General features: G+C 41.4%; 1 protein-coding gene across 1 annotated transcript in view; it reads left to right on the top strand.

The window, feature by feature from the left end:
* LOC124595529 (exosome complex component RRP4) overlaps positions 1 to 16823 on the top strand; it is a 115517-nt gene extending 98694 nt beyond the window's left edge. The window contains exon 6 of the mRNA XM_047134300.1: positions 16448 to 16823. Within this exon, the coding sequence (XP_046990256.1) occupies positions 16448 to 16525 (78 nt within the window). The 3' untranslated portion in view covers positions 16526 to 16823. The remainder of the gene's footprint in view (positions 1 to 16447) is intronic.
* The last annotated feature ends 5247 nt before the right edge of the window (positions 16824 to 22070 follow it).

The following is a 22070-nucleotide window of genomic DNA, read 5'->3' as shown; positions in this document are numbered from 1 at the left end:
CATTTTTTAGCAAGATAATGCCCACCCATATCTGAAAAGAGTTTCTATTGCTTGTTTTTATGTTTGCCAAAATCTTCCTTGGCCAGCAAGTTTGCCGGATATCTCCCCAATTGAAAATGTTGGAAACATTATGGGCAGCGCCCTCCAACAAGGTCGGAATTTTGATGATCTAACGTGGCAGTTGGACACAATTTGGCACAATATCCCTCAGGGTGATGTCCAGCAACTGTATCAGTCAGTGCCATGTTGAATAAGTGCTCGCATAAGAGCCAGAGGTAGACTCGTGCGTTACTGAGTTGCTCAATTTGTGAAGCTCTTTCTGTTGAATAAACCATCCAAATTTACTGAAATTGTAATCATTTGTTTGATGGTACATGTAAATCATATCTACTGATACCAATACAGATCGTTAAACTGTTTTACAATATTTCTTTGTTTTGTCTTGTAAACTACTCATTACCAGAACTTACAGTCCCCTAGCCATTTGCTCTAATTGCCCGTACATCATTTAATCAAATACATTTATTCCAGAATGCAAGCTTTTCCAGCCATGCTCATAACATTTTTAGACATGACTGGATGTGTGCTACACCTCGGGCAAGCCTTTGTGTACAGGTTTTAAAAAGTGGATATAATAAGGGTTCCATGACAGAGGCTATTGACTATGGTAAAAAAGGAGTCAAGAAACTCCAGGAGGAGAAGGAAAAAAGGAAAGAAACATGAAGTATGAGGCCTGTTCAAAAAATTTCATAACTTTATCCACAAAATTTTTGTACACTTACCTTTACTTATTATGCATGGTCTCCTTCGAAATACACTCCTGGAAATTGAAATAAGAACACCGTGAATTCATTGTCCCAGGAAGGGGAAACTTTATTGACACATTCCTGGGGTCAGATACATCAGATGATCACACTGACAGAACCACAGGCACATAGACACAGGCAACAGAGCATGCACAATGTTGGCACTAGTACAGTGTATATCCACCTTTCGCAGCAATGCAGGCTGCTATTCTCCCATGGAGACGATCGTAGAGATGCTGGATGTAGTCCTGTGGAACGGCTTGCCATGCCATTTCCACCTGGCGCCTCAGTTGGACCAGCGTTCGTGCTGGACGTGCAGACCGCGTGAGACGACGCTTCATCCAGTCCTAAACATGCTCAATGGGGGACAGATCCGGAGATCTTGCTGGCCAGGGTAGTTGAATTACACCTTCTAGAGCACGTTGGGTGGCACGGGATACATGCCGACGTGCATTGTCCTGTTGGAACAGCAAGTTCCCTTGCCGGTCTAGGAATGGTAGAACGATGGGTTCAATGACGGTTTGGATGTACCGTGCACTATTCAGTGTCCCCTCGACGATCACCAGTGGTGTACGGCCAGTGTAGGAGATCGCTCCCCACACCATGATGCCGGGTGTTGGCCCTGTGTGCCTCGGTCGTATGCAGTCCTGATTGTGGCGCTCACCTGCACGGCGCCAAACACGCATACGACCATCATTGGCACCAAGGCAGAAGCGACTCTCATCGCTGAAGACGACACGTCTCCATTCGTCCCTCCATTCACGCCTGTCGCGACACCACTGGAGGCGGGCTGCACGATGTTGGAGCGTGTGCGGAAGACGGCCTAACGGTGTGCGGGACTGTAGCCCAGCTTCATGGAGACGGTTGCGAATGGTCCTCGCCGATACCCCAGGAGCAACAGTGTCCCTAATTTGCTGGGAAGTGGCGGTGCGGTCCCCTACGGCACTGCGTAGGATCCTACGGTCTTGGCGTGCATCCATGCGTCGCTGCGGTCCGGTCCCTGGTCGACGGGCACGTGCACCTTCCGCCGACCACTGGCGACAACATCGATGTACTGTGGAGACCTCACGTCCCACGTGTTGAGCAATTCGGCGGTACGTCCACCCGGCCTCCCGCATGCCCACTATACGCCCTCGCTCAAAGCCCGTCAACTGCACATACGGTTCACGTCCACGCTGTCGCAGCATGCTACCAGTGTTAAAGACTGCGATGGAGCTCCGTATGCCACAGCAAACTGGCTGACACTGACGGCGGCGGTGCACAAATGCTGCGCAGCTAGCGCCATTCGACGGCCAACACCGCGGTTCCTGGTGTGTCCGCTGTGCCGTGCGTGTGATCATTGCTTGTACAGCCCTCTCGCAGTGTCCGGAGCAAGTATGGTGGGTCTGACACACCGGTGTCAATGTGTTCTTTTTTCCATTTCCAGGAGTGTAGTATCCTCCACAGTTGATACACTGCTGCCAATACCGTTTCCAGTTCTGGAAGCAATCTTGGTACACCTCTTGCTGGATTATGTGAAGCACTGTCTGTGAATTTTGTTTTATTTCGTCTATGATTGCAAATCTTTGTCCTTTCAACAGTGCTTTGGAAATAAATTAAAAAAAAAAAGTCCACAGGGGCCAGGCCTGGAGAGTATGGAGGATAAGATAGAACAATGATTTTGCTTTTTGTGCAATAGTCTCGCACACACACACACACACACACACACACACACACACACACACACAAATGTGCAGATGTGTTATTGTAATGCAAGAGCAATGAATTGTCCACCGCATTTCAGTCCATCACCTTCTCTCATTTTCTCACAGACATCGCAACACGTCCCGATAGTACCATCGATAAACCAATTGTCCCTGTGGCATGAATTCATGATGAACTAATCCTTCAAATTCCAAGAAAACCATCAGCATGGCTTTGACGTTTGATTTGAGCTGAGGAGCTTTTTTTGATCGTGACAACCTTTCCCGACCCACTGTGAAGACTCTGTCTTGTCTCATCAACCAGCTGTGATTCTCTTAAGGAACATCTCGTCCTCATTTGTGCAATCTGAAAGATCTTCATAGATTGTGATGCAAAGGTCTTTTTGACCGTGAATCATTGTATTTGTCAGGATGGTATCAGGAGATCAGGTGGGCATCCATTGTGTTTTTTCTACATGTAAAATGAGAAATGCCAGGATTCAGAGAAAAATGGGTTTTATTTGCTAGAACTACCACTAAGGGGTACAATATTTACAAAAATTGGCTACAGCTGCAGAGTGAACCAAAACAGGGTACAGAAGGAGCATTTTGGCCTCAGTAGGAAGGGCGGGTCAACACATGCTGAGGGTAAGGACGTCAGACAGCAATAGAGCAACCCACTGTTATGGCTGCTACATTGCTGACCCACTTGCATACCTCATGTGACAGCAACCAGTCCTTCTATTGGTGGGTTTGTGGCAGAAAGTTGGCATCTCTCACTCAGCTATACCGTGGAGGCATCCATTGCTCAATGTAATAGCTGGCCACAAGTACTGTGAAGTAATTTACTTAGCCACTCACGCCACTGCCTGAGGCTAAGTTAAAATGATGGAAGCAGAACTACAATAAAAAATTTTAGCGTTATTATCCATTACCATGTACAGTTCCTTACCCCTTCCATGAGGACCTGTTAGGGGTCTGCGATTGTTACAAAGGGTGACAATAATCAGTCTTAATGACCAATTCAAAACACAAAAGAAAGGTCTCAAAAGTAATGGAGGGTTGAATTCTCAGTTTTTTAAAAACTTATTATGAAATATTCAGCGGGTACAAAGTTTAAGTTTTTACTTTACAATATCATTATCCATTGGTGTCACTTGAGTTATTCATAATTGGAAGTCTCTGTAAATATCATGGATGTCAATCTTTTCTTTTCACACACACTTCATGAAGCTGCCAGAGTTAGTGCAATGGCCGGTAGTCGACTGTGTACTTGGAACCAAGGTGGTGGTGGGTGCAGTGGCAGCGACCAACTGAGCTGCAGCTGAGCCGAAATGCAGGGTCACCCAGGCACTGTAATGCTAACCTGGAGTTGAGGTGGTTAGAGGGCTGTCTGGTCAAATGAGAGTGTGTCGAGTACCAACAACTGCAACACTCGCAGGCAGGAATCACATCAATGTAGGCTCATAATAAAGAGTGCTTTATTGGGCCTTCGTGGCCTAAAACGTTGTCAAGGCACACCTAAAGCCACACCTGGCACAAATAGTTAAACAGCTTGCAACAGCAAACCGATAGTCATTGCTGTGGTTGCCAACACATAGGACCAGTAGGAAAATATCACTTCAGATTGAACGGTGGGAAAGATCCCACTGAGAGACACTAGTTTGTTTATGTTAGGATGGCATCAGGATTTCAGATGGGTGTACATTGTGGTTTTCCTACATGTAAAATGAGAAATGCCAGGATTCAGAGAAAAATGGGTTTCATTCCCAAGAACTACCACTAAGGAGTACAATATTTATGAAAACTACAACTGTGGAGTGATATGATATGGAAAGACCATTTCACCGTCAATATTCAGGACAGTTGGACACGTCCAGAGGGTAAGGAAGCTGACAGGCAAGAGAGCGCCCCCCTGTTGTGGCCGCTACCTTACCAACCCTCTTGCGTACCTCACATGATGGCACCAGTTCCTCCCATTGGTGGGTTTGTGGCAGAAAGTTGGCATCTCTCACTCAGTGATACCGTGATGGTATCCCTAGCACAGCCTAAAAGCTGGCTGGAAGTACTGTGGAGTAGTTTACGTAACTGCTCATACCACTGCCTGAGGCTAAGTTAAACTGACGAAACAGACTGCAATAAAAATTTTTGCCATAATTACCCATTACCATGTCCATCATGAGCCATAGGATGAATTTGGCGGCAACATGATGCATTCCAAGATGATGTATCACTATTTCGTGGCATGATCCAACTGAAATGTTATGTTCTTCTCACTCTTTCGGACAGTCAGTCTTCAATTGGTACTCACAGTTTCATTGACATTATTGACATGAGCGTTGTTGGTAGATGTCAAAGGGCATCCTGAACAAGGGTCGTCTTTAACTTCTGTCTGGCTATTTTTAAACAATGTGAACCATTCGTAACATCGCATATGGCTTAAGCACTCACCACCATGGGTTTCCTACATCATTTTGTGTGTTTCTGTAAAGGTTTTCTTGAGTTTCATGCAAAATTTAATGCAGAAGCATTGCTCCGCTAACTCTGCCATCTCAAAATTCTCAAACTGTGGAGCACAATGTTTCTACTCAATACAGCACTGAACATTTACCAACAGACAAACAACAATGAAACTTCTGACAGTTACACATTGAACACAGATGTGTGCATGGATGCCAACTGCATTTTGATCCAACACACCATTGGTGGGAAATTACAAATGTTCCAGAATTTTTTGAAGAGATTTTGTATGTTAGAATGTAAGAAAGAAAGACGCCTACATCAGGATTCCCTACTTGACAGGTTCTTCACCGAGGAGCTGGGAGATGAAATTGTGTGGGGTACCCTACAGAATGGACTTCCCCAGTTTCACCCTTACACGTCCTAAAAAGTGGTCCTAACAGCTCCCTATTGATGCCAAGTGGAGAGGGTAGCAACACAACACAGTAATCACCTTTGCCTTAGTTTACATTCATTCCATGGACTGAATTACCAAAGCAAAATCTTGTAAACTCGAATCTATTATTTTATCATCTTTCATAAAGAATTTTAAAAAAATATGACTCCTCTAGGAGGAGTATATGAGACTCTACCACACTCACAGAACTATACTGGGATATTGCCCTGTGTAGTTGCAGCAAACACCGCGCTCATTGTTATGAGGCCAATTTCCTCATAAAATACCTTCATCATTCGTAAACTGCCACTGAACCAGAGGAGTTAAATGTTTTGAATAGTTAAGAAGTACTTTTTGTTGGTCATTTCATAGTCAGTTTCCTGTCTTTCTAAATCTGGGGAATAGCATGCAAAACTCAGATACTTGCCTTTTTATGTTGTCATGTTTAAATTAGTATATGGAACAGATTAATCCACTCAGGTAAATTCATCTACCTTGCTACTTTGGATGAACCTCAAAACTAATGAGACCAACTTTTTTAGTAACCCTCAAGATATGCCTCTTTCCCGAGAAATATTATCCTATGCCACTGTTTAATTACTCACTGTGATAGAGTCCCTGTTTATGTATCCTCCCTTTTCTCTCAGGTATAGGTCATCTTTCTCCTCTAGCACTCGTATCCTTTCCACCGCCCTATACATACATACAGGTTAGAGTGCAACATCCGGTTAATAGCATTTATTACTCCATCTTCTCCTATTATATATACATATATCGAGGTAGCCGATATTCAAACTCTGTTTTTAATCTGTCTTCTGTGGTATGTGTATCTTACTCCTCTGTACATACTACACTATAACTTTTGAAACCTTGCAGATTTTATGGTTATTTTTCGTTGAATGCTGTTAAACGTAATGTAGATGCAGTAATCTTAAATCTACCACACTACGTTACCTTGCTACTCTAGACTTTGTGAAACTTGGCATCAGGGTCACGAGCACACCTTCAGTTGTACATGGTTTAAGGAGCTTTTGCCCATGCGCAACTGGCATGATGTAATTGTTGTACAGTCCAAATACATAGGGATTTGATAAACAATGTGCACAGTTCACAGAGTGCGCAGCTATCCCTTACCCCTTAACTACAAGCTTACATCAATTTCACCAGGTGAGAGCACACTGCAGCACACTTTTATCCCATTCGCTTGGCATAAATCCTAGATTGTAACACACTTTTCAGATATTACCAGTTCACTCACAGTAGTAAAATTAGATCGGATGACGGTGTATGTTACAGTTATACTGACAGAAAAACCTATTTTCTAGGTGTCTGAATGAGACATACTATATTAAGTTTTGAATTTTATCATACAGTAATCCATTTGAGGTGCTGAGACCCATAAAGCAGATCATCATCAATTCTGAGATTGTGGCATTTATTCATGCTTCTGACATCTATTGATCTTGTGATTTTTCTCTCTTTCTCTCTCTCTCTCTCTCTCTCTCTCTCTCTCTCTCTCTCTCTGTGTGTGTGTGTGTGTGTGTGTGTGTGTGTGTGTGTGTGTGTTTGTGTGTGTGTGTTTATACACAACAATGAAAACAATAAGTTATTGACAAAATTATTTAATTGTATATCTAAAACCAAAGATGATGTGACTTACCAAACGAAAGCGCTGGCACATCGATAGACACACAAACAAACACAAACATACACACAAAATTCAAGCTTTCGCAACAAACTGTTGCCTCATCAGGAAAGAGGGAAGGAGAGGGAAAGACGAAAGGATGTGGGTTTTAAGGGAGGGTAAGGAGTCATTCCAATCCCGGGAGTGGAAAGACTTACCTTAGGGGGAAAAAAGGACGGGTATACACTCGTGCACACACACACATATCCATCCACACATATACAGACACAAGCAGACATATTTAAAGACAAAGAGTTTGGGCAGAGATGTCAGTCGAGGCGGAAGTGCAGAGGCAAAGATGTTGTTGAATGACAGGTGAGGTATGAGTGGCGGCAACTTGAAATTAGCGGAGATTGAGGCCTGGTGGATAACGGGAAGAGAGGATATATTGAAGAGCAAGTTCCCATCTCCGGAGTTCGGATAGGTTGGTGTTAGTGGGAAGTATCCAGGTAACCCAGATGGTGTAACACTGTGCCAAGATGTGCTGGCCGTGCACCAAGGCATGTTTAGCCACAGGGTGATGATCCTCATTACCAACAAACACTGTCTGCCTGTGTCCATTCATGCGAATGGACAGTTCGTTGCTGGTCATTCCCACATAGAATGCATCACAGTGTAGGCAGGTCAGTTGGTAAATCACGTGGGTGCTTTCACACGTGGCTCTGCCTTTGATCGTGTACACCTTCCGGGTTACAGGACTGGAGTAGGTGGTGGTGGGAGGGTGCATGGGACAGGTTTTACACCGGGGGGCGGTTACAAGGGTAGGAGCCAGAGGGTAGGGAAGGTGGTTTGGGGATTTCATAGGGATGAACTAAGAGGTTACGAAGGTTAGGTGGACGGCGGAAAGACACTCTTGGTGTCTGCTTGTGTCTGTGTATGTGCGGATGGATATGTGTGTGTGTGCAAGTGTATACCCCTGTTTTCCCCCTAAGGTAAGTCTTTCCGCTCCCGGGATTGGAATGACTCCTTACCCTCTCCCTTAAAACCCACATCCTTTCGTCTTTCCCTCTCCTTCCCTCTTTCCTGATGAGGCAACAGTTTGTTGCGAAAGCTTGAATTTCATGTGTATGTTTGTGTTTGTTTGTGTGTCTATCGACCTGCCAGCACTTTCGTTCGGTAAGTCACATCATCTGTGTTTTTAGATAAATAGTGTACATATTTAGACAGTGTTAAGTGCCACTCAGTTTCTTGTAAGTTCTCCAACTAAATATAAAAGAAAGGGTCAGGAAGCTCATGTACCAGTTTTTCTTGAGTACTATGATACCGGTACTGCTATTTTTCCTGAAAATCATTCCAGGATGTAAATTCTTCAGCATGAGCAGTTCCCTACTTTGCAGCACCACCACATGTGCATAAATAGAACAAGCATCCGTCGGTTTGAAAAATGCTTGTGCAACACATCAGTTCACCAAAGCGATATGTTAGACTCCATTTTGTGTAGTAGTAATGCATATGTTTTGTTTTATTTTTTGTGTTTGTTAAAGCTCTTTTAGGGAGCAGGTGTGTCTGCAAGGTGAGAGAGAGAGACAGAAATTGCTCAATATTATTTCCTCTGTACAGGAGTAATTTTGGACCTTGTCAATTTTAAGGCCGCATCCTTTAAACTATAATTATTTGATGGTCACCAAGATCAACCAGGAAATGGCAACCTAACAGATCTTGAGGATTCCCTCAGAAATCAACCGTGCTCTTTGTAGGAGCAGCCATTCAGGGTGGCAATAGAAAGTAGTACCTACTCTGACAGTCTGCGATTTTCTTGCTGGGACTAAGTTTTTAAATAGGACGTAGCAGGTAAAGGCAAGCTAACTTTAGTTTATGTCCTATAGTAGACAACACATAGCACCTGAGTCCATCACAGAGGACCTCGTGGACAATATCAACCCCAATTAGGGCAACGTGGTGCGATGCTACTGCCTATAGGCCAGGTAACACACAGTCATGTTCCACTGTTGCATAAACATGTGCACCAAAAATCTAATAAATACACTCTAAATACTTTAAAATGTGCATAAAAATAAAACATACAATTTCAGCTTTCTCGTATTATCAAACCTGATGAAGTAATCAAATTGTAAATTTATTCTTAAACTTAGTCATTAATGAAATTAATATTTCTCTCTCTCTCTCTCTCTCTCTCTCTCTCTCTCTCTCTCTCTCTCTAGATCTATCTATCTACCTATCTATCTATTTTAGCACTACTTGCTTTTATTGCAATAAACAGTTAAATATTTTTCTTTTCTAAATGAAACAATGTACTGCCATCATCTAAAATATTTTTATGTTGAGAGAAAGATCACTCCCTTCATTTGAAGTTACAGACAGTACCAGTAAGAGGCTATGTCAGTTGCAGAATAGGCATTAAGTTGTTTTTCAGATTTTCCTTGTAGCACCTTATTCACATCTTGAAGAAATGTTAAACCTTGATTCGTTGCTTCAGTTTTCTCGGTTTTAGTATGAAGACACTTTCCTATCTCTCCTGGTAGGTCTCCAGTAACAGCTGATTCATATACCTGCAGGGCAGAAGACAGAAGCATCCCTTTTTCTTCCAAACATGCAGTGAGGGGTTTACTAAAATGAGTCTCAATAAACACTGAGACTCTTCTCATTATGAACACTAACTGCAATGGAGATACTTGCTGCTTTGTTTTTGTTCATCGGGTCAAGCATCCTATAAATGATCGCCATAATATTGACCTGCTTCAATCCATGTTCCCCTTCTTGTGAGGATAGGCTCTGTGGGGTAAAGAGGTATCATGCATCATATCAGTAAATAATTCAGCTCTTGATGGCGCCTTCACATACACTTTTTTACAGAGAGGAAATTAAGGCATTTACTTCTGAAAAATTCACTTGGGTTCCCGCTGCCAAGTGGTGAAGAGCAAATGCTAAATAACGTATATGAATTGCGTTAGTATAAAATACCTGCAAAGCCTTAGCAATATTAATCATGTGTTCTGCTGCATGTTAACTATTGCCAGGAGTTGTCCCTCATTATTTTTTTACATGCAATCAAACATGTAACACATTATGAACAACCCTAGCAATCCAATAGTTTGTTTCTTCAAGTATCCTAGAGCCAAGGAGATGGGGTGTTCGTGGTTCAAGTTCTGTCATTTTTCCCACGACGACATTGCCAATAAATCTCCCACACAAGTCTTTTATTTCATCTACAGATAACCACAAACTTGAGTCGCGGGTATCACCTCTTATTTCTTGTATCACCTGAAAGGAGTCGTTTTATTGAAAATTGATAAAGATCAGCGGTGGAATTTAATATCTCACTTTTGTGGGGAGCAAGTTTAAATTTTTTTTAAAAAAAGTGTGTTTGTTGATTATGAACTAAACTTAACCTGTGGCACTAAGTAATTTTACATTTCCATCGTCAATATGTTTCAAAGTTTTAAATAATTGACAAATTTAAATACTTCTTCATAAACTTTACCAATGGAGTTTTTCATTATTGTTGATTCATCAGGAACTTTTCGTTTAGACTGTTTTTCCAGGAATGTTTGAAATTTTACATTATTTAAATTATTCAAAGGGATGTTGGCTGAAAGTAGTTCTCTGAATATATCTTTTAAAAAATTAACATTGTCGTAATTTCCACTTCTGCTTGCAGAAGGTGCTGCCGGTAACATTGTTTGGATCTTGGGGACATTTTTATTAACAGAATGTCTATGAGCAGCTGTTTGTAAATATTGTGCAATCTAAAATATCTTCTTATAGGACTCCAAAAAAAATGGTATAAAATAATTTGAGTTTATTTTAGTTAAATAAAAACAACAATTACTAACTCAAAAATTGCATTAATTTTTAAAATATACTTACTTATTGACTTACTTATACTGGCCACACAAACTGCAGTCGGTCCTTGTCCTCCCTCAGTCCCGCCTTCCACACTTCTTGTCATCTGCATCTCCATCTCCCAGACCCAGTATCTGCATGTCTCCCATGGTATTATCCTTCCATCTCATTCTTGGCCGTCCCAGAGGTCTCTTTCCTTCAGCTTCTCCATCCATTACAGCCTTTATTACCATGTTCTCCTCTCTCCTCCTCACATGTCCGTACCATCTTAGTGTCTTAATTTTCATACTCACTACAATGTCAGGCAGTGTGTATAATTGTCTGAGCTCTCTGTTTTTCCTTATTCTCCACTGTTCACTTTCTTTCTCTGGTCCATATATTTTTCTCAGTATTTTATTTTCAAAAGTGATGAGTTTTTTCTCTGACTTCTATGTCAGGGTCCATGTCTCACTTGCATAGCACACTATTGGCTTGATGATGGTCTGATATATTCTCATTTTTGCCTGCCTAGATAGTAACTCGATCTTATGATGTGCATAGTTCCTAGACGTATTCCCTCAGCTTGAATTCTTGTTCTATGAGGTTTTGTTGGTTGATGTTGACACCTAGGTACATGAATGTGTCTGTTTTCTGTATTGTTAGATTTCCGGTTTTTAGATGGTTTGGTCCTAAATGAGCTTTTCTTCATACTATCATGAACTTTGTTTTACTTTTGTTTATACTTAGACCTGCTTTCTTAGCTTCTTCCATTAGCACAGTCCCCATTTTCTCCAGGTCTTCCATGTTCGTTCCTATCAGCACAATATCATCCACAAAAGCCAGGACATTTATCTTTTTTCCTATGGTGACTCCAGCACTTTCATATGTTACTCTCTTCAGGATGTTGTTGAGCGGCAAATTAAACAGGATTGGTGATATATCATCTCCCTGTCTCACTCCTGTTTTTGCTTCAAATGCTTCTGAGAACTCCCTCTGTACTTTCACTCTACACTTTGATTCCATCACACACATTCTAGTTAGCTCTACTCATTACTGTCATTTTTCTCTCATGCCCATATCAGTCTTATAAGTCTTCATTGATTATGTTTTTGTAACTTTTATTTTAATTGATGCTTGAGAACATATTAAGTTGATGTTGAGCACTAATGCACTCTTTGCTCCATATTCATTTTCTGTTGCCTTGTAAATCTTGAATCCCTACATCACAATTACAGAGTCAGGTTTGGACTGTTCCCATTACTGTGATTGTGGCAATGCCATTCCTGTTCACCTACATCTCCATGATTAGCTCCAGTAAATCATATTCAGAGTGACTGCTTGAGTCACACCTGCAAGTAGTATTGAGTCAGTTGGTATGGTGTCATCTTCATTGAATGTCATTTGTTGGTAGAAGCAATAGGCAGGCAAGATGTAACACCACAAGGGTAATAAGGGGAACAGAAGTGTGGAAAGTAGGAATATACAGAGGAAAGACAGGATTAGGACCTGGACAAAGAGGATCTGTGAAAGGCATAGCGCTGGCCAATGCAAGAGTGAGATACTGTTAGGCAAATCATAATAGTGAGCGGAAGGCTGTGGATTAATAATTCTGTGAAGTCTTTTTCACACTGCTCTAACTATAATGTCATTGCAATATACTGGAATGATTGTTACATCCACAAAACTCGTGAAATCCGTGACAACTCTAACGTACCTTTTGTAACTGTGTTGACAGACTAAATGGAAAATATGTTGTATAATTATAATTTTACTGTGTCACAAACACAAAAAGATGTGTTATAGCCAACTGCACTGCAGACTTTATACTTGGTTAGCTCTACAGTTAAGTTGAAATCTAGCTATTATAATTCAAATTATCTGTGATTTCATTTAATATTATGGTCATTTGTTTAAGAACCATGCACCTTGGAACTTGCCCATCAGTGGTATGGCTTTCATGCCTCAGCGATACAGATAGCCATACTGCAGGTGCAACCATAATGGAGTAGTTGTGGTTTCTGAAGAGGGTCAGCAGCATTTTCTGTAGTTGCAGGGATAACAGTCTGGGTCATTGACTGATCTGGCCTTGTAACATCAACCAAAATGGCCTTGCTTTGCTGGAACTGCAAACAGCTGAAAGCAAGGGAAACTATAGCTGTAATTTTTCCCAAGGGCATGTACTCTACTGCGTGGTTAAATGATGATGGCATTCTCTTGGGTGCCATATTCCAGAGGTAAAATATTCTCCCATTCAGATCTCCAGGTGGGGGCTACTTGGGGAAGGGGGGGGGGGGGTTGTCGTCATTAGGGGAAACAAAACTGGTGCTCTGTAGATCAGAGCATGTAATGTTAAATTTCTTAATGATGCAGGTTGGTTAGAAAATTTAAAAAGGGAAACAGATAGGTTGAAGTTTGATATAGTGGGAATTAGTGAAATCCGATGGCAGTAGGAACAGGGCTGCTGGTCAGGTGAATACAGGGCTATAGATACAAAATCAAACAGGGATAATGCAGAAGTAGGTTTAATAATGAATAAGAAAACAAGAATGCGGGTAAGCACTATGAGCAGCATAGTAAACGCATTATTGTAAGCAAGATAGACATGAAGCCCACAGTCATCACAGTAGTAAAGTTTATAAGCCAACTAGCTCCACAGATGATAAAGAGGCTAAAGAAGTGGATGATAAGATAAAAGAAAATATTCAGATACCTAAGGAGTATGAAATTTTAAGTCCAATGAGGAACTGGAATTTGATAGTAGGAAAAGGAAGAGAAGAAAATAAAAAAAAATAGATGAAAGTGAACTGGAGGAGAAGAATGAAAGAGGAAGTCGTCTGGTAGAATTTTGCACAGGGCGTAATTTAATCATAGCTAACACTTGGTGTAAGAATGCTAACACTTGGTTTAAGAATCATGAAAGAAGACCGTGTATGTGGAAGAGACCTGGATATAGTGGAAGGTTTCAGATTGGTTATATAATAGTAAGACAGAGATTTTGGAACCAGATTTTAAATTGTAAGACATTTACAATGGCAGATGTGGTCACTGACTACAATTTATTGGTTTCGTACTGTAGATTAAAACTAAAGAAGTTGTAAAAAGGTAGAGATGGGGCCTGGATAGGTTGAAAGAATCAGAGATTGTTGATAATTTTGAAGGGAGCATTAGGCAACAATTGGCTAGTATAGAGGAATGGGATACAGTAGTAGATGAATGGGTAGCTATGAGAGATGAAATAGTTAAGGCATCAGAAGATCAGATAGGTAAAAAGACAGGGCATAATAGAAATCCTTGGATAACAGAGCAGATATTGAATTTAATTGGTAGAAGGCGAAAATATAAAAATGCAGCAAATGAAGCAGGATTACAAACATCTAAAAAATGAGATTGACAGGAAGTGCAAAATGGCTTAGCAGGAATGGCCAGCGGAGAAATCTAAGACTTTAGAAGCAAATCTCACTACGAAAAAGATAAATACCACCTACAGGAAGATTAAAGAGGCGTATGGAGAAGAGAGAAACAGGTGTATGGATTTCAAGAGCTCAGATGTAAAACCAGTCCTAAATAAAGAAGGGAAAGGTGGAAGGACATTATAGAGGGTCTGTAGAAGGGAGATGAACTTGAAACAATATTATAGAAAGGGAAGTGGATGTAGATGTAGCTGAGATAGGAGAATCATACTGCTAGAAGAATGACAGAGCTCTGAAAGACAAAGACAAAACAATGCCCCCAGGGATAGACTATATTCTGTTAGAACTACTGAGAGCCTTGGGAGAGCCATCCATCACAAAACTCTACCTTCTGGTGTGCAAGATGTATGAGATAGGCAATATACCTTCAGATTTCGAGAAGAATGTAGTAATTCCAATTCCAAAGAAAACAGTTGCTGGCAGGTGGGAAAATTACTGAAATATCAGTTTAATAAGTCATGGTTTCAAAATACTAACATAAATTCTTTACAGAAGAACGGAAAAACTGGTAGAAGCTGGAAAGATCAGTTTGGATTCTGGAGAAATGTAGGAACACCTGAGGCAATACTGACCGTATAACTTACCTTAGAAGATAGGTCAAGGAAAGGCAAATCTATGTTTATAACATTTGTAGTCTTATTCTAAGCTTTTGACAGTGTTGACTGTAACACTCTGTTTGAAATTCTGAAGGTAGCAGGGGTAAGATACAGGGACTGAAAGACTGTTTACAACTTGTACAGTAACGAGACGGCAGTTATAAGAGTCTAGGGGCTTTAAAGGGAAGCAGTGGTTGAGAAGGAAGTGAGACAGGATTGTAGCCTATCACCAATGTTATTCAATCTGTACATTAAGCAAACAGTACAGGAAACAAAAGAAGAATTAAGAGTAGGAATTGACGCACAGGGTAAAGAAATAAAAACTTTGAGGTTTCTTAACAACATTGTAATTCTGTCAGAGGCAGCAAAGGGCTTAGAAGAGCAGGTGCAGTGTCTTCAAAGGGTGATACAAGATGAAAAGCAACAAAAGCAAGACAAGGATAATGTAATTTAGGTTGAATTAAAAGGGAATTAGATGAGGAAATGAGACACTTAAAGTAGTAGATGAGTTTTGTTATTTAGGCAGCAGAATAACTGATGATGGCCAAAGGGTAGAGAGGATATGAAAGGTAGACTGGCAGTGACAAGAAAAGCATTTCTGATGAAATGAAATTTGTTAACATTGAATATAGATTTAAGTGTTAGGAAGTCTTTTTTGAAAGTATTTGTATAGAGTGCTGCCTTCTGTGGAAATGAAATGTGGATTATAAACAGCTTAGACAAAAAGAGAATAGAAGCTTTTGAAATGTGGTGCTACAGAATAATACTGAATATTAGGTGGGTGGATCATCTAAATAATGAGGAGGTACTGAATGGAATTGTGGAGAAAAGAAATTTGTTGATAGGACATGTTCTGAGTCATCAAGTGATCACCAATTTAGTATTAGAGGGAAGTCTTGAGGGTAAAAATTGTAGAGAGAGACCAAGAGATCAATACAGCAAGCAGATTCAGGATGGAAGTTGCAGTAGTTATTCGAAGATGAAAAGGTTTGCACAGGATAGAGTAACATGGAGAGCTGCATTATATCAGCCTTCAGACTTAAGACCACAACAACAGAGAATTTATTTCTCGTTCTTGTCTGACTGGGTGTGTACTTTGTTTTAATGCACTCTTGTTGATGGTGAGATGTCATTTGTTACCATGAATTGATAACAAAAGAAACAAAGTAGTAATTAAATTTTGATATCTCAGTGGTCTGCACCATTGGCAACACTTTATTTGGGGATATCTTTATAGTACATGCAACTATTTGAGCTTAAGATTGTGTTGGAAATTGTGTAAATAAAAGGAAAAGAAACAATGTGCGTGGCAATGTGCCATATAATAGGAATGCAATGCGCACTCGACACCCAGGCTGTGATGTCGAATAAAATGTATCATCCACCTGTATCTATTTACAGTGCTATTGCTCTCTGGCATAGTACAGGGTCAGTGGTCGGTTGATTTTCTCATGTGTAAGTGAAACAAGACATGCCTCTTCGTGTAGCCATTGTGATATTAATTCTCCTTGTACTTTCATTGTTCTGCAGGTTGCTGAATTGTTGCACCCTGAGCCTATGAAGGATGTTGCAGTTCTTACTAGACACAGACTGACTTTGTCTGTGTAAAAATTACAGTTTATGTTAACTTTCTGTTATGGAAGAGCCATTGTACCAAACAAAAATATATACACACTTGCTTCTGTGAAATTCTGGTAAGTCCACCAGGCTGTCAGCAGACATGATCACACCAAAACAATTTGATCATAGCAATATTGTTTCAGTACTCATGTTATCATCCATATTTAATTTTGCAGTTGTTATATTTTTTAAAGTTTGTATGGTGACAGTCCTAAAAATAAAATGTATCTCATATAAACAGAAAAAAATATTAAGTTATGTTAAAATAAAGCAAGTTTGTAGTTAATTGTGCATGTTCCATGCTACGCCCCACTACATTTTTATAAAAGTTTCTAAACTCATGATCCTTTTGTGATAAAATTATTTCTTTGTGAATATAGATGCTGCTTTGAGCTTAAGATTGTGTTGGAAATTGTGTAAATAAAAGGAAAAGAAACAAAATTTAGAAATTTGTCAGTATTGGTCAGAATTTGGTGTGTGTGTGTGTGTGTGTGTGTGTGTGTGTGTGTGTGTGCGCGCGCGTGTGTCAGCAATAACACTCACTATTTGTCAGGATTCTAGTTGGCACTGACTGGGTTTCATTAGGGAAACCTAGGATTTCCAAACTGGAGGCTACTCAGTGGGATGGTAGAACATAGTGAGCTAAATTGGCTTCTGTTTTTGTATATGAAGATATGTCTGAAAGAACAGATACCATTGGTGACCATGCAGCATGTTAGAATGAACTTAAAATGAAATGAATATCCCTAGCTGCATACAGGCATTGATATATGTCAACAGGAACAGTTGAAAATGTGAGCCCCAACCGGGACTCGAACCCGGGATCTCCTGCTTACATGGCAGACGCTCTATCCTTCTGAGCCATCGAGAACACAAAGGATAGTGTGACTGCAGGGACTTATCTCTGACACGTCTCCCACGAGACCCACATTCCTGTATGCAGCTAGGGGTATTCATTTCATTGTCTAACACGTTGCATGGTCACCGATGGTATCTGTTCTTTCGGACATGCCCGAAAGAACAGATACCATCTTCATATATAAATATAGTTAAGGCTCACCGGCCATTTGACCATCTTCTTCTTCTGAGCGGATGCATAAACAGTGCCCGAACTCTTCCGAGAATCGGCAAAAAGCCGCGAGTAATGAGTATAATGAGCAGGGGCACCATGAATATAGTGCGGGACATTAAGTTGGGAATGTGGGTCTCACGGGAGGCCTGCCAGAGATAAGTGCCTGCAGTCACACTATCCTCTGTGTCCTTGGTGGCTCAGGATAGAGCGTCTGCAATGTAAGCAGGAGATCCCGGGTTCAAGTCCCGGTCGGGGCACACATTTTCAGCTGTCCCCATTGACGTATGTCAATGCCTATATGCAGCGTGGGGTATTCATTTCATTGTAATTTAAATTGGCTTCTTTGCTCATTTCATGAGGAGGGTAGAAAACTCAATTAAAAACAACCTAAAAGCGATAAAAATGTAAAGGAGGTAGTTGGGTGTTGAATTAAAACTTTTATTGGTGGCAACTTCTGGAACGCTGCAACATTCTAGCTGTATTACTAGCTCTGGCTGCATGAATGAAGCACAGGTGAGTAATTATTCCCTACAAAAAGCATACATGTAGCCTGTACACTTAACAAATTTGAGAAAAACATTCTCTAGCAATTGCAACAGAACCATGAATGTTTGCTGCAGTGTATTTCTCATAGTAAAAAGACAAGACATCAGTGTGAAAAGGTGTCGCCTTTATGCCTTTACATTGAGAAGTAACTGGAAGGTTAGTATTATTGATAACTCAATCAAATTTAAGTTCTTATGAAATGGGACTTGTAAAGTTATTTATGTGGAGAGTAAGTGCGTCCATGCGTAGAAATAATTATGCAAATAAAACACAGTGTCAGTAGAATATCCAGTCCATATTATGCATATTCATTTTTCAATCATCAACAGAAAACTAAATTTAGTTCTCGCATTGTGAACTAGCTTTGTGTATCTGTAGTGGAAGAACACTATTTCTTTCTGCAATTACAGTCCTGACAGCTGTTTGAATTTCATTACTGGTGTCATACTTCAGTTTAGCAGAAAAATAGGCTATCAAGCTGTGTTGTATGGTATATCCAAGTTCCATCTGCAGTGACTCTTGTGTGGAAAAACTTCACCTTCTACAGTAAAAGAACTATTCACTAAGTAATCTAGCATTTTTTTTCTGGAATCAGTTCAGTTTTATTCAGGATTCCAGTAAATCATATTATTCCCCATTCTTTTGACTACAAAACCTCAGTTGAATCATAATCTACATTCAATGCGATGGCGTTACACCACCTTACTGCGAGGGCTTGTGTGCCTGCATGTTACCACTCTACTGGACAATGTCAGAGCCAACATCTTGCTGCATCAATAACTTCACCATCATCCACATACTGCTTCCTGTGGAGTGCATTTTTCATTGGGCCAAATAGATGGAAATCAGAAGATGCAAGATCCAGGTTGTAAGTGAATAGGGAAGAACAGTCTAATGAAGTTTTGTGAGCTCCTCTCGGGTGCACAGACTTGTGGAGGCCTTGCTTTGTTATGGAAAAACAGAAGATTGTTGCATTCTTGCAGTGACAAACATGCTGAAGTTGTTTCTTCAATTTCATGAGGCACCCAGCAGATGTGACAGGTTTGCATGATCTTGTTGAGATGATGACAGTTGCCCTGCCCAAAGACTCACTGTGCTTTTGTTTCCTTCCAGGTCTCTATAAACATTCTGCAGGTATTTATGAATATCTACGATGCTCTGGTTTTCCCCCAAAAGAAACTCAATGACAGCTCTTTGCTTGAAATGCACCTCCTTTACAAATACCACCACCTATTGGAACTTCATGAAACTATAGGGGCTGAAATGGGAATATTTAACAATTTCCCATAACAAACTAGCCGAGAAAAAAATGTGTTGCATTACTTATGAATGCCTCTTGTATAATGAAGCAGAAGCACCTGACAGTTGTGTAGTCTGTGAGATTTTGTGATAGGCAAGGCATATGGGGAACACACACTCGTAGAAATATTCTGATCTGAAAGAAATTTCTGGTTGAATGATTAGCAAATTCTCCCAAATCAATTCTGAAACTTATTTCTTGTATATGTTAATTGCTGATAGAGGTTATTACAGTCATGATAACAGTAAGGGCAAGTTCTGGTGAAATGTAAATATTTTAATGGTAAAGAAAACAGCTCACTGAATTAGAGAGGTGTTGAATCACCACGAGACACACGAACAATACTGAGAACTTTTGTAGCTTAATACTTTTTCGAACTATAGAGCGCTCACCCACGTGGAGAAGCGCGCAGCAGGCACCCCCCCCCCCCCACACACACACACACGAGTGTGCCCCTAGTGACTGTATTTCTCTCTCTCTCTCTCTCTCTCTATCTGTCTCATATATATGCTGGCTGACTACATAGTACCAGCCCTGTAACTGTACAGCTCAAATAGAGGGAAGAGTTGCGTTAGGTGGAGTGGATGAGGGGAGAAATAAGGTGAGGAAGGGTAGGGAAGGATAGGTGACAGCTGGGAAGGGGAGTCCCCTCCAGCCTCTCACCTCCTTTCTCCCTTCACCCTCTCCCTTTTATTGTGTAGTAACAAGTATACAAATATTCACTCATTTTTGTTAACATGTGTAGAAAAAAAACATATGTGCAGCATATTGTACATTGTTACTGAAACGTTGCTAACATACAATTCAGGGATTATCATGTGAAGGGGACATGCAACAAAATAAATAATAACTTCAGTTGAGTATAATTATTTTGTGTTATTTATTCGATCAGATATTTCTTACATTTAATGAAGTTCAACAGATTTACAGTGCAGTTTATATAAAAATAGTGGGAAATTGAAAACTTCATTGTCAGTTTGCCGCAATTCCTTCCGTTTGCCAAACAAGTGTTGGTCAAGGGCAAAATCTGTAGCATGTAATCAGTTATGTTTGTTGTTGTTGTTGTTGTTGTTGTTGGTGGTGGTGGTGGTGGTGGTGGTGGTGGTGGTGGTCGTCGTCGTCGTCTTCAATCTGAAGACTGGTTTGATGCAGCTTTCCATACTATGCAAGCTTCATCATCTCAGAATAACTACTGCAGCCTACTACATCAGTAGGGACCTGATACTAGATCCAGGTCTAGATCTCTCTCTACCATTTTTATCTTTTTCACTTTCCTGCATTACTAAATTGATTATACCTTGAAGCCTTTGTATGTGTCATATCAATCACTCTGTTCTTTTAGTCAAGTGATGCAATAAATTTCTTTTTTCCCCAGTTGCATTCAGTACCTCCTCATTTGCTATTAGATATATCCATCAAATCTTCAGTATTCTTCTGCTGCACCACATTTCAAAACCTTTTTCTCTTCCTGCCTGAACTGCTTATTTTCCATGTTTCACTTCCACACAATGCACAATGCTATATTCCAACAATATACACTACTGGAAATGGAAAAAAGAACACATTGACACCGGTGTGTCAGACCCACCATACTTGCTCCGGACACTGCGAGAGGGTTGTACAAGCAATGATCACACGCACGGCACAGCGGACACACCAGGAACCGCGGTGTTGGCCGTCGAATGGCGCTAGCTGCGCAGCATTTGTGCACCGCCGCCGTCAGTGTCAGCCAGTTTGCCGTGGCATACGGAGCTCCATCGCAGTCTTTAACACTGGTAGCATGCCGCGACAGTGTGGACGTGAACCGTATGTGCAGTTGACGGACTTTGAGCGAGGGCGTATAGTGGGCATGCGGGAGGCCGGGTGGACGTACCGCCGAATTGCTCAACACGTGGGGCGTGAGGTCTCCACAGTACATCGATGTTGTCGCCAGTGGTCGGCGGAAGGTGCACGTGCCCGTCGACCTGGGACCGGACCGCAGCGACGCACGGATGCACGCCAAGACCGTAGGATCCTACGCAGTGCCGTAGGGGACCGCGCCGCCACTTCCCAGCAAATTAGGGACACTGTTGCTCCTGGGGTATCGGCGAGGACCATTCGCAACCGTCTCCATGAAGCTGGGCTACGGTCCCGCACACCGTTAGGCCGTCTTCCGCTCACGCCCCAACATCGTGCAGCCCGCCTCCAGTGGTGTCGCGACAGGCGTGAATGGAGGGACGAATGGAGACGTGTCGTCTTCAGCGATGAGAGTCGCTTCTGCCTTGGTGCCAATGATGGTCGTATGCGTGTTTGGCGCCGTGCAGGTGAGCGCCACAATCAGGACTGCATACGACCGAGGCACACAGGGCCAACACCCGGCATCATGGTGTGGGGAGCGATCTCCTACACTGGCCGTACACCACTGGTGATCATCGAGGGGACACTGAATAGTGCACGGTACATCCAAACCGTCATCGAACCCATCGTTCTACCATTCCTAGACCGGCAAGGGAACTTGCTGTTCCAACAGGACAATGCACGTCGGCATGTATCCCGTGCCACCCAACGTGCTCTAGAAGGTGTAATTCAACTACCCTGGCCAGCAAGATCTCCGGATCTGTCCCCCATTGAGCATG

The sequence above is a fragment of the Schistocerca americana genome, chromosome 1 (genome assembly GCF_021461395.2).
Source record: "Schistocerca americana isolate TAMUIC-IGC-003095 chromosome 1, iqSchAmer2.1, whole genome shotgun sequence".
NCBI classification, from domain to species: Eukaryota; Metazoa; Arthropoda; class Insecta; order Orthoptera; family Acrididae; genus Schistocerca; species Schistocerca americana.
Note: the sequence above shows the minus strand (reverse complement) of the source record. Positions and strands in the feature narration are given on the sequence as shown.